Source organism: Haliotis rubra, unplaced genomic scaffold (genome assembly GCF_003918875.1).
Source record: "Haliotis rubra isolate DU_JTF1 unplaced genomic scaffold, ASM391887v1 Scf1, whole genome shotgun sequence".
Classification (NCBI taxonomy): domain Eukaryota; kingdom Metazoa; phylum Mollusca; class Gastropoda; order Lepetellida; family Haliotidae; genus Haliotis; species Haliotis rubra.
The window spans coordinates 1,694,246-1,708,021 of NW_025764891.1; the positions used below are offsets into that span (position 1 = coordinate 1,694,246).

Sequence of the window (13,776 nt, forward strand, 5' to 3'; positions counted from 1 at the left end):
TATGCGGTATGTCCGTCATTGTCATGCCACGATGTCAAAACAACTATGTACCCGAGAAGATCCAGGGTTAGAACTGGTCTTCAGCAACCCATGCTTGAGCAAATGGCATATGTGAACAGTGATGTAAAATTTATAAAACCCGGGATAGTGAGTGAGTGTATTTGATTTTATGTCGCTTTTAGCAAAATTCCAGCAATATCACAGCGGGGGATACCCGAATTGGGCTTCACACATTGTATGCATGTGGGGAATCGAACCCGGGTTTTCGGCGTGACGAGCGAACGCTTTAACCACTATGCTACCCCACCGCCCCAAGTCCCTGGATCACCGAAAATGGAATCTACTTACGAGGGCTGAACAGACCGCACACAATGGGCCGCACTGCGTTGACCAGTTGCACGATGATAATAACAGTTAGTTGGACTTTTAGAGAACATGCTGCAGGACAAATCGGTTTGAAATCGTCCGAAGTCCGCCAGGGCTTGATCCACGTTGCATGGACAATGGAGTAGCTGGTCAAGCCAGTCCATGGACAGTCGGTCACTGTTGTACCACCGCATGCAGCGTTGCTGGGGCCAATCGTTGCCATAACGACGGGTCATGTCGCTGTTGATGTACCAGCCAGTGGCGACAGGTCCCGAATTCATCACTCTGCAGAAAATCAATTTAAATATTTCAGTCCTTTATTCTTTGTGAAGTTTTTATGTATGCTCATTATGTGAGGAAACAAGATGGTATGTCATCTTAGATGATTGCAACTTTGCTGAAACTTTCGCGCTTTGGTATGCTTTTGACAATCCTAGAAACCGAATCTTGGATTCCCAATCGTATGTTTCTGTGGCGCCTCTTGAAATCTCACATTGCTTCACACATTGTACCCATGTGGGGAATCGAACCCGGGTATTCGGTATGACGAGCGTACGCTTTAACCACTAGGCTACCCCCACCGTCCCGGAAGGCCTTGTGATAATATCGAGGCACATATTGATATGGGGTATGATATGAAAACTGCCATATGGTACTCTTTCTGAATTAATCAGAATCAAGACCAGTGTTATACGATACATAACACCACACGTCACGCCATCTCAAGACAAAGAATAAAGAGTGTCTTTACGTTCTGTTGTTTGCCAGGCGTACGAATTCCTTCTGCAGTTCAACCTCAACGACGGCGGCCTCGTAGATGTCGCAGTCAGATGGAAAACACTGATAATCAGATGGGTTGATGGTGTATGTGCCGGAGTTGTCGACCCCTGTTGCAAATTTCGATAGCACCTTCCAACTGACCTGCAATGGAGGAACAGCTATGTCCTCAAAGATCGCGTCAACGAATGGAACTTACAGAATCAGCAAGCCTAAATTTACAGTATCCATTGCATGACAATTTGAGTGATTATGTAAGCGGGGTTTTTTAATGGGCATTTAAAATCAGTCAATATTATGAAACTTCGTAAAAATGCATGGAAACTAGGTGTATGCTGTATATTTCAAACTGAGAAGACAATAGGTTGGGAACTGCTTTGATGTGAAGTAATAATATTAATACGTGTATTGATATTAAGGCAGTAATGTACACAGGCATTCCTTCCATCAATATACTGTTTGTGAACTATGGGCTGGATGGTCTACATTTTCGATATATATAAAGTATACATACAGTCATCCTCGATAATCTCCAGGGAATACGTTACGATCACTCTCCACTATACCCCGGATGCATCCACGGCTTGGCCCGATGATTTTATTACCTCCCTTGGCTGGCTTTTTTATCCAATCAGGTGTCTACGCTGGGAAGTTGAGCGAACCAATCACAACTCAATTTCGCTTCTTAAATTACTTAACCGTTTACACTTGGCAACACAATTGATGCAGAGGGTACTCTGACAGATGTGAAAGGAGTTCTTTTATATATTTTTGAAAGTTTCAGATCCGTCAATTTGTCTGTATTATTTCTCCAAAAATCTGAGTGGCACTGCGAACAAACCTTCGCGACTGCGACCGCTATCTTTGTTGACAGGCTCGGATGTAACGGCGGCTTAGCTGATTGGCTACTGTGAGAATGCGGAGCCAGCAAAGGGAGGTAATATAGTTATCGGGCCAAGCAGTGGATGCATCCAGGGTATAGTGGAGAGTGATCGTAACGTATACCCTGGATATTATCGAGGATGACAGACAGCTTGAGACAATGTATCAGTTTGTACGCTGACTGTCAGGACCATTACAACCATATAGAGTCAACATCTGAACCCGTCAAATATAGTCAATAGCATCTATAGCACTGGTTGTGAAGCAATAACTTCATTGTTTTGTGATGTGATAATTTGCCTTTGGCTATGTCCACGTTAACGAACATTAGTCAATTATGACTCGCCCAACTCAACGGGTTTAATAGGAACGTTATACTAACGGTGTCTATTTCCATAGGCGCCAGTGTGTACCCACTAGTGCATGCTCATGACGCAGTATTGTGTTTTGTGAAGCTGAATGACTATCAAAATGTATTCCTCTGCCTGCGTTTAATTCGACATATTTAGGCATATCAGTTAGGGCCGAATCTTCCCAATCGTAGGTCTCTGGGCGCCTCTGGGAAGGTCACCGATTTGTGTCACACCCAAAGGTGCGTTTGGTGTGTCGACGATTATCCATTTCAGGTAAATAACTTTATTACCTGAACAAATCGTGTAGTTTTCTATCATGACCTTATCAAACTCGAACATCGTTTCCTCTACATATTTGGGTAAATCAAAATGTGTAAAGAAAAGTACATCTGTGTCTGTTTCCGAGTATCCTACAAGTCGGATGTCGACCTTGACCCCCGGGTCAGTTGACAGTGCTGCAGGGTCCCAGCTCATGGTGAGACTGTCGGCGTTAACACCGTACCAATTGTCCGGTAGGGACAAACTTTTACCAACGACAGCTGGTAACACTGAAACAAAAAAGAAACAATATCCATCCTATAGTGTACATTCTGACAATGTATTTTGCCTCAAGTGCCCCTTAGTACAGCAAATTTTGGGACACGGCAAATAAAATTTACAGGGGATCACTACAAAGGGGGTGACTACATCCGTTGAAAATTACCTGAATGAACTATGTGGGCGTGGGTAGCATAGTGGTTAAAGTGTTCGCTCGTCACGCCGAAGACTCGGGTTCGATTCCCACATGGGTGCAATGTGTGAAAGCCATTTCTGGTGCTGCCCCCGCTGTGATATTGCTGGAATATTGCTAAAAGCGGCCTAAAACTAAACTCAGCCACAATTGAAGAATATTATAGTTTTATCAGTGCGTTTGGAGAGTACTGCGATCATCCATGCAACAGAGTAGGATCACAAGAACCCTATTTTAGCCAGCTTTTACACTTTGCACGATGCACTGGGCCTCATTCAGTGAAGGGATCTCAGTGCTGCGACTGCCGCTAGTCTATTTTAAAGTATGCGAGTTACGATCTTCTCAGCGCTACGATCACGTTGTGGAGCAGGGCCCAGGGCCCCAGTCAGACCTTGGTGAGGTGAGTGGGGGGTCTACCGTCACGCTCAATGTAACTGCACTCACGTATCGCACGTGCGAATATGTGCGAATGTGTGAGGTTGCTTGTGTTAGTCCGATACCATGCAACAGTTTAACATGGATGCCCCAGTCAGACATTGTTTAAGCTGATCTGTCTTTGTTTTATACTGTTAATGCCCAGCGCCAGGCAAGTTAACATATAATACCATTTTTAACGTCGGTCTTGTATGACGTGACAAACCACCTATCTTCTGGGATGAGGTCTACTACATCACTGACACTTTTAATCCATAAGCACTTAGTCTTGCAGTTACTGCTGGTACACTGTAATGTCTCTATCCTGCATAGTATACGTATGTGTTTATACAATGTATGGAAACTGAGAGCCAACACTATTAATCCATAACCACTTAGCCTTGCAGTTATTACTGGTACACTGTAATGTCTCTACCCTGCATAGTAAATGTCTGTATTTATAGTATTATAAAGTATGGAAACTGTGACCCAATACTATTAACCCAAAGCACTTAGCCGTTCAGTTATCACTGGTACACAATAAGGCTCATCGTCATTAATTTTATAACCAACAATTTATACATACATATTGTTATAATATTTATTACAAATTTGCATACCTGTACCTGCTCTGCAGCTATATTCTCACTCATTTATTATATGATATCAACAGGAAAGTATGTATCATGGGCCCAAGGCCTCTTTATTGAATAAATCTGTCTGTCTGTCTGACATCACTGACGCTGTCATCTTAATAAATGAGTGAGTGAATGAGATCTAAGACGTTTAAAACTTTGCTGAAATCAGTGGCTAAACCGAACCTTACATGCATCTAAATCTGGGATTTGAACTCGAGCTGGTAATGATAGGATATAGAACACACGCAGTGAATTGCACTCTCACAAACGAAACTTCCTGTCACAGCCCATTGCGCTTGCATACGAACTTTTAATGAATTAATGAAGACGCAGGTATTTCCTTAACATAACATTAATGACGATGTGGACATGTTCTCGTGTTACTTACCGACGTATATGTCGGCTTGTCCCGAAAAGCTGTTAGCTCCGTTTGTAGACACGGACACCGTCACTGACCCTCTCTCTGTGAGTCTCGGCACCGGGCACTTCAACCTCATGGAGTTAAACCTGAACCCCTGGGAGGTTACTGCTGTCTCGCCAGTCCCGAACCGACACACGACAACCACGGAATTGTCCAGACATGGACCGGAAATGTCCAGGAGCTCACCCCCTAACATTCCGACGACTGTTGGAACAATCTGTATAGCGCCTGAAAACAGAAGCAGAATAGAGGGAATGAGATCGGTTTTAAACATGTCATGGAAACATGTCATGTGTACTCGGACTAGGCCATGACCATTGACAAATACAATCAGAATTCAACACTTGTCCTGAGAAGCAACTAACAGGATCGGGCGGTCAGGCTTCGAGATCGATGCTCATGATGTTGATGGATTATCTGGTCCAGATTTGATCATTTACAGACCATAAAGCTGGAATATTGCTGAGTGTGTGAGTAAGAGAATGTTCATTCAAATAGGCAATATCGCAGCAATATAACGGTAGTGTGTAAACGAGTTTAAGTCAGATTGTTGGTTGTGTAACTCATACACAACATATACTTACAGTCTCAACAGATTGCGGTCAAACAACCAGTGGTGGATATAATGAACATCGTCCCATGTGTTTGGTGCATGTGAACATCCCATTAACCAAGTCCCTCAGCATGAAAGCCAATTCAAATCGTGCAGCCTCTCACGACAAACTAGAGCGCTGCCGACCTATTCTGTCCCTTCGGGTTTTGTATTGCAGATACAATCGTTTATTGCAGGTGCAGGAAATGTTATAAACATAGCACTTATCATTTTGCCTTTTACTCCATCGACTGCGTTCTTTTAAAGTAAGTGTAAGTCTAATATGCTGCAATGTCTTACTTCTACTACTAGTGCATCCGCCTCGTTCGATGGTATCTTTTGAAACTTTAAATATGAATCTCCCCATGACGTCACTTCCGATTGTCCGGGGAAGATCTTGGGTATTACATCCGTCACACACCGGAGTCCATCCGACGCCATGACCTCCGTTGATGCCAGCCTGTAAGAGTGCAAGTCTCAAATAAGCCTAAACCAGCAAACAGCACAGACATAACCAAGAGCGTCACCCTGTTTATTGAAATCACATCCTGATCACCAGTGGTCGAAACGTCTAAGGCGCCCCAAATTCAATCTACAGAGTTGAAACCTTAGGTGTCTCAGAAACCTATGGCAGTGCGCTCGGTTCTTAGTAATGATCTTTCGTGGTGAAGAATAGAGGTTTTCATCACTACGAGCTTTCCTCCTACATTAAGGCGTTACGCCGTGAGATATACAGCAGCGATATGATCACTTCCGTTTCCATTCTCTTTCCGATTGTTTGAAAGATCCGAACATGTCATGACACATGTTTAGAAAATAGGGATGATACCTGGTGTTTGGGAAAAGGTGAGTTCACACTTCCCTACCAGTGCTACTTGTCACAAACACATGCAAAGGCAAGCCACTTATTCACGCCAATGAGTACACTGGAACATATGGACCTGGTTGATATGGGGATTTTCATTCAATTATGTATGCAGCTCCCCCAAACTCCTCATCCACTCGTTCATTCACTCACTCACTCACTCACACACTCGCCACCTCGTTTTGAGATAATGATATTCTGTCAGTTTAGGATGTGGCAGCATACATCTTGAGTGTTCAAACTTCACTACAAACTCACTTGGTAATACGGTTTGTGGGGAATATCCAGCCAGAGATAGTTGAAGATAACAAATGTATGCATGGGACAGGCCACCAAAACTAGCTGGAATGTGGCGCTCTGAAATACATAAAGAGACAGGTAATGTAATTGTTTCACATCAAGTTTCATCGGATCATCATGATATATTCACAATGTTGGTCGGTTGGTTGGTTGGTTGGTTCTGCATTAGCTAGCCGCTCACATGTTTTGCTATCTCAACATTACTTGATCACTCAGAAATGTGTAAACATTCCATTTGCCAAAAATACATTTAATAGCATAGGTGTCAGCATGTTGTACCTATATCACTGTCCCGATATATATGAGGAATGTAAAGTTGTATATGAGAAACAAATTGTGTCAGTATGTTGTACCTATATCACTGTCCGGATATACATGAAGAATGTAACGTTGTATATGAGAAACAAATTGTGTTAGTATGTTGTCCCTATACTAAACTCCGGATATATTTGAAGAATGTAAAGTTGTATATAAGAAACAAATTGTGTCCGTATGCTGTCCCCTATATTACATGAGTGAATGTTCATTGTATGTTCCTCAATGTGTGTTATATGAATGAATGTTCATTGTATGTTCCTCAATGTGTGTTAAAAGAGTGAATGTTCATTGTATGTTCCTCAATGTGTGTTATATGAATGAATGTACATTGTATGTTCCTCAATGTGTGTTAAATGAGTGAATGGTCAATGTTCCTCAATGTGTGTCATATGGGTGAATGTTCATTGTATATCCTTCAATGTGTGTTAAATGAGTGAATGTACATTGTATGTTCCTCAATGTGTGTTATATGAATGAATGTACATTGTATGTTCCTCAATGTGTGTTATATGAGTGAATGTTTATTGTATGTTCCTCAATGTGTGTTAAATGAGTGAATGTTCATTGTCGGTTCTTCAATGTTTGTTATATGAGTGAATGTTCATTGTATGTTCCTCAGTGTGTGTTATATGAGTGAATGTTCATTGTATCTTCCTCAATGTGTGTTATATGAGTGAATGTTCATTGTAAACTATGTTCCTCAACGTGTGTTATATGAATGCATGTTCAATGTTCCTCAATGTGTGTTATATGAGTGAATGTTCATTGTATGTTCCTCAATGTGTGTTAAGTGACTGAATGTCCGTTGTATGATCCTCAATGTGTGTTATATGAATGAATGTTCATTGTATGTTCCTCAACGTGTGTTATATGAATGCATGTTCAATGTTCCTCAATGTGTGTTTAATGAAGGAATGTTCATTGTATGTTCCTCAATGTGTGTTATATGAGTGAATGTTCATTGTATGTTCCTCAATGTGTGTCATGTGATTGAATGTACATTGTATGTTCCTCAATGTGTGTTATATGAGTGAATGTTCATTGTAAACTATGGTCCTCAATGTGTCTTATATGAAGGAATGTTCATTGTATGTTCCTCAATGTGTGTTATATGAGTTAATGTTCATTGTATGTTCCTCAATGTGTGTTAAATGAGTGAATGTTCATTGTATGTTCCTCAATGTGTGTTAAATGGCTGAATGTCCATTGTATGTTCCTCAATGTGTGTTAAATGACTGAATGTCCATTGTATGTTCCTCAATGTCTGTTATATGAGTTAATGTTCATTGTATGTTCCTCAATGTGTGTTATATGAATGCATGGTCATTGTAAACTATGGTCCTCAATGTGTGTTATATGAGTGAATGTTCATTGTATGTTCCTCAATGTGTGTTATATGAATGAATGTTCATTGTATGTTCCTCAATGTGTGTTATATGAGTGAATGTTCATTGTATGTTCCTCAATGTGTGTCATATGAGTGAATGTTCATTGTATGTTCCTCAATGTGTGTTATATGAGTGAATGTTCATTGTATGTTCCTCAATGTGTGTTATATGAGTTGAATGTTCATTGTATGTTCCTCAATGTGTGTCATATGAGTGAATGTTCATTGTATGTTCCTCAATGTGTGTCATATGGGTGAATGTTCATTGTATGTTCCTCAATGTGTGTTATATGAGTGAATGTTCATTGTATGTTCCTCAATGTGTGTTATATGAGTGAATGTTCATTGTATGTTCCTCAATGTGTGTTATATGAGTGAATGTTCATTGTATGTTCCTCAATGTGTGTTATATGAGTGAATGTTCATTGTATGTTCCTCAATGTGTGTTATATGAGTGAATGTTCATTGTATGTTCCTCAATGTGTGTTATATGAGTGAATGTTCATTGTAAACTATGTTCCTCAACGTGTGTTATATGAATGCATGTTCAATGTTCCTCAATGTGTGTTATATGAGTGAATGTTCATTGTATGTTCCTCAATGTGTGTTATATGAGTGAATGTCCATTGTATGTTCCTCAATGTGTGTTATATGAATGAATGTTCATTGTATGTTCCTCAACGTGTGTTATATGAATGCATGTTCAATGTTCCTCAATGTGTGTTTAATGAAGGAATGTTCATTGTATGTTCCTCAATGTGTGTTATATGAGTGAATGTTCATTGTATGTTCCTCAATGTGTGTCATGTGATTGAATGTACATTGTATGTTCCTCAATGTGTGTTATATGAGTGAATGTTCATTGTAAACTATGGTCCTCAATGTGTCTTATATGAAGGAATGTTCATTGTATGTTCCTCAATGTGTGTTATATGAGTTAATGTTCATTGTATGTTCCTCAATGTGTGTTAAATGAGTGAATGTTCATTGTATGTTCCTCAATATGTGTTAAATGGCTGAATGTCCATTGTATGTTCCTCAATGTGTGTTATATGAATGAATGTCCATTGTATGTTCCTCAATGTGTGTTATATGAGTTAATGTTCATTGTATGTTCCTCAATGTGTGTTATATGAATGAATGTCCATTGTATGTTCCTCAATGTGTGTTATATGAATGAATGTTCATTGTATGTTCCTCAATGTGTGTCATATGGGTGAATGTTCATTGTATGTTCCTCAATGTGTGTTATATGAGTGAATGTTCATTGTATGTTCCTCAATGTGTGTTATATGAATGAATGTACATTGTATGTTCCTCAATGTGTGTTATATGAGTGAATGTTCATTGTATGTTCCTCAATGTGTGTTAAATGAGTGAATGTTCATTGTATGTTCCTCAATGTGTGTTATATGAGTGAATGTTCATTGTATGTTCCTCAATGTGTGTTATATGAGTGAATGTTCATTGTATGTTCCTCAATGTGTGTTATATGAGTGAATGTTCATTGTATGTTCCTCAATGTGTGTTATATGAATAAATTCATTGTATGTTCCTCAATGTGTTATATGGTGAATGTTCATTGTATGTTCCTCAATGTGTGTTATATATGAATGATTGTATGTGAATCCTCAATGTATGTTATATGAATGAATGAATTCATTGTATGTTCCTCAAAGTGTGTTATATGAGTGAATGTTCATTGTATGTTCCTCAATGTGTGTCATATGAATGAATGTTCATTGTATGTTCCTCAATGTGTGTTATATGAGTGAATGTTCATTGTATGTTCCTCAATGTGTGTCATATGAGTGAATGTACATTGTATGTTCCTCAATGTGTGTTATATGAGTGAATGTTCATTGTATGTTCCTCAATGTGTGTTATATGAATGAATGTTCATTGTATGTTCCTCAATGTGTGTTATATGAGTTAATGTTCATTGTATGTTCCTCAATGTGTGTTAAATGAGTGAATGTTCATTGTATGTTCCTCAATGTGTGTTATATGAATGAATGTCCATTGTATGTTCCTCAATGTGTGTTATATGAATGAATGTTCATTGTATGTTCCTCAATGTGTGTTATATGAATGAATGTTCATTGTATGTTCCTCAATGTGTGTTATATGAATGAATGTTCATTGTATGTTCCTCAATGTGTGTTATATGCGTGAATGTTTATTGTATGTTCCTCAACGAGTGTTATATGACTGAATGTCCATTGTATGTTCCTCAATGTGTGTTATATGAGTTAATGTTCATTGTATGTTCCTCAATGTATGTTTAACGAATGAATGTTCATTGTATGTTCCTCAATGTGTGTTATATGAATGAATGTTCATTGTATGTTCCTCAATGTGTGCTTATATGAATGAATGTTCAATATTTTGTATGTTCCTCAATGTGTGTTATATGAGTGAATGTTCATTGTATGTTCCTCAATGTGTGTTATATGAGTGAATGTTCATTGTATGTTCTTCAATGTGTGTTATATGAGTGAATGTTCATTGTATGTTCCTCAATGTGTGTTATATGAGTGAATGTTCATTGCATGTTCCTCAATGTGTGTTATATGAGTGAATGTTCATTGTATGTTCCTCAACGTGTGTTATATGAATGAATGTTCATTGTATGTTCCTCAATGTGTGTTATATGAGTGAATGTTCATTGTATGTTCCTCAATGTGTGTTATATGAATGAATGTTCATTGTATGTTCCTCAATGTGTGTTATATGAATGAATGTTCATTGTATGTTCCTCAATGTGTGTTATATGAATGAATGTTCATTGTATGTTCCTCAATGTGTGTTATATGAGTGAATGTTCATTGTATGTTCCTCAATGTGTGTTATATGAGTGAATGTTCATTGTATGTTCCTCAATGTGTGTTATATGAATGAATGTTCATTGTATGTTCCTCAATGTGTGTTATTGTGAATGTTCATTGTATGTTCCTCAATGTGTGTTATATGAGTGAATGTTCATTGTAAATATTCCTCAATGTGTGTTATATGAATGAATGTTCATTGTATGTTCCTCAATGTGTGTTATATGAGTGAATGTTCATTGTATGTTCCTCAATGTGTGTGTTATATGAGTGAATGTTCATTGTATGTTCCTCAATGTGTGTTATATGAATGAATGTTCATTGTATGTTCCTCATGTGTATTAGTGAATGTTCATTGTATGTTCCTCAACGTGTGTTATATGAATGAATGTTCATTGTATGTTCCTCAATGTGTGTTATATGAGTGAATGTTCATTGTATGTTCCTCAATGTGTGTTATATGAATGAATGTTCATTGTATGTTCCTCAATGTGTGTTATATGTTGAATGAGTGTTCCTCAATGTTCATTGTAAACTATGTCCTCAATGTGTGTTATATGAATGAATGTTCATTGTATGTTCCTCAATGTGTGTTATATGAATGAATGTTCATTGTATGTTCCTCAATGTGTGTTATATGAGTGAATGTTCATTGTATGTTCCTCAATGTGTGTTAAATGAGTGAATGTTCATTGTATGTTCCTCAATGTGTGTTAAATGACTGAATGTCCATTGTATGTTCCTCAACGTGTGTTATATGAATGCATGTTCAATGTTCCTCAATGTGTGTTAAATGACTGAATGTCCATTGTATGATCCTCAATGTGTGCTCTTTACATGCATTTTTATATCCTCCCTTGCCTTTGCCTGTACATGTGTGTACCCGCCTTGTGAATATTTTCTTGTGAATATTTGATGTATATATGTATATGATCTGGAAGAAATAAAGATATCAATTAATTCATTTGTTTATTCATACATGTACATAGGACAGTGTCTGTTTATATTGCGCGTACATACATCAGTGCGTGTAAATAAAAACACTTACATCAATATGTGGTATATAAATACATGACTATACACCAGAGTGTGTCATATAAATAGATGCATTAAGATCAATGTGTGTTGTTAAATGCACATGCTTACACCAATATCTGTTAAATAGATGGATTGTATATTTTCACCAGGGACAAGTATCGACGTACCTTACAAGGACTGCTAGTAATTCCATCACATTGTCCGTTCTCAACCTGCAACTTATCAGTAACGTTTTCCCAAGTAACCACCAGAGCTACATCAGGTTTGAAGGTCGCCGTGCCAACTGTAGCATTCAGCATGTAGTACTGTAGCTCAGCGAGAAAGCTCTGGCTTGTATTAGCAAATACACGTCTGTAGTAGATATGTCCCTGGTACTCATTTGTGATGTGTTCTCCGTCGAAATAATAAGGCGCAATTAAAGGGAAATCAAGGTTGATATCACGAGCTCCATCTTTGAAAATAAAATGCTCGTAATCCACGTTGGCGTCGAATCCGATGTAGCCGTCCTCTGTCACCTGCGGAAACAAGAACACACCTCTGTTCATCACGTAAGAGGTTTGTGTCATTTAACCCAACCCGTTGTTATCGAAAGTTAATGCTTTGATTTTGATAATATTCCGGCATATTTACCTTGCGTACAACATAAATGGTCATTTAGTGAGTGAGTATGCTTTTACGCCGCTTTTGACACTTTTGTATCAATATCAAGGCGGGGACCCCAGAAATGGGATTCACACATCGTACCCATGTGGGGAATCGAATCCAGGTCTTGAAGAGCAAACGTTTTAACCACTGTCCCTGCTATAATAACTGTTAACGAAACCTTAAAAAAGAATAACCTAGACATTGGGAAGCCTAATGGATACACCGTTGCCTTGTCTCACCGAAGACCGGGTTCGAATCCGAACATGCCTCGTCATAGGTAAAGATTAACTTGCTTATTGACAGAATGTAGTTATTTTAAGCGTCTGATATCATGAGGTATGGTCATGTTTGAAAAGGATATCATGCAATTACCAAACACTGAAATAAATTAGCACAGAAAGACCTTCATTTTGTCCGAGGGAGGTGGGGTAGCCTACTGGTTAAAGCGTTTGCTTGTCACGCCGAAGGCCCGGGTTCGATTTCCTACATGGGTACAATGTGTTAAGCCCATTTCTGGTGTTCCCCGCCGCGATGTTGCTGGAATATTGCTAAAAGCGGCGTAAAACCAAACTCACTCACTCATATTGTCCTTCTCTAAAACGCTGAAGCTGTTGGTAGTACTTATACCTGTGTATACCTCTTTATAGTACTCACATAGGCGGTGTTGTATTTCCTCCCGTAGAAGTTGACGTCGTAGCCGTGGTGTGATCCCTTTAGCATGTGGTGCAGCCCATCAGCATGAGGAATAATACTGTAGCAAGTATTGTAACACTTTAATATGTGTTGTAACCTTGGCATGTGATGGTGTGAACCCTTTAGCATGTGGTGCAGCCCATCAGCATGAGGAATAATACTGTAGCAAGTATTGTAACACTTTAATATGTGTTGTAACCCTGGCATGTGATGGTGTGATCCCTTTAGCATGTGGTGCAGCCCATCAGCATGGGGAATAATACTGTAGCAGGTATTGTAACACTTTAAATATGTGTTGTGTGAACCCTTTGCATGTGGTGCAGCCCATCAGCATGTGATGGTGTGAACCCTTTAATATGTGTTAGCATGTGATGGTGTGATCCCTTTAGCATGTCAGCCCATCAGCATGAGGAATAATACTGTAGCAAGTATTGTAACACTTTAATATGTGTTGTAACCCTGTCATGTGATGGTGTGATCCCTTTAGCATGTGGTGCAGCCCATCAGCATGAGGAATAATACTGTAGCA

General features: G+C 38.9%; 1 protein-coding gene across 1 annotated transcript in view; it reads right to left on the bottom strand.

The window, feature by feature from the left end:
- Positions 1–13,274, bottom strand: part of LOC124286824 (sushi domain-containing protein 2-like) — a 28,349-nt gene extending 15,075 nt beyond the window's left edge. Inside the window, exons 1-8 of the mRNA XM_046723296.1 lie at positions 13,209–13,274; positions 12,077–12,424; positions 6,297–6,395; positions 5,474–5,633; positions 4,549–4,809; positions 2,766–2,926; positions 1,118–1,287; positions 349–651 (exon numbers count right to left, since the gene is read on the bottom strand). Of these exons, the coding sequence (XP_046579252.1) occupies positions 349–651; positions 1,118–1,287; positions 2,766–2,926; positions 4,549–4,809; positions 5,474–5,633; positions 6,297–6,395; positions 12,077–12,424; positions 13,209–13,274 (1,568 nt within the window). The remainder of the gene's footprint in view (positions 1–348; positions 652–1,117; positions 1,288–2,765; positions 2,927–4,548; positions 4,810–5,473; positions 5,634–6,296; positions 6,396–12,076; positions 12,425–13,208) is intronic.
- Positions 13,275–13,776: the final 502 nt, after the last annotated feature.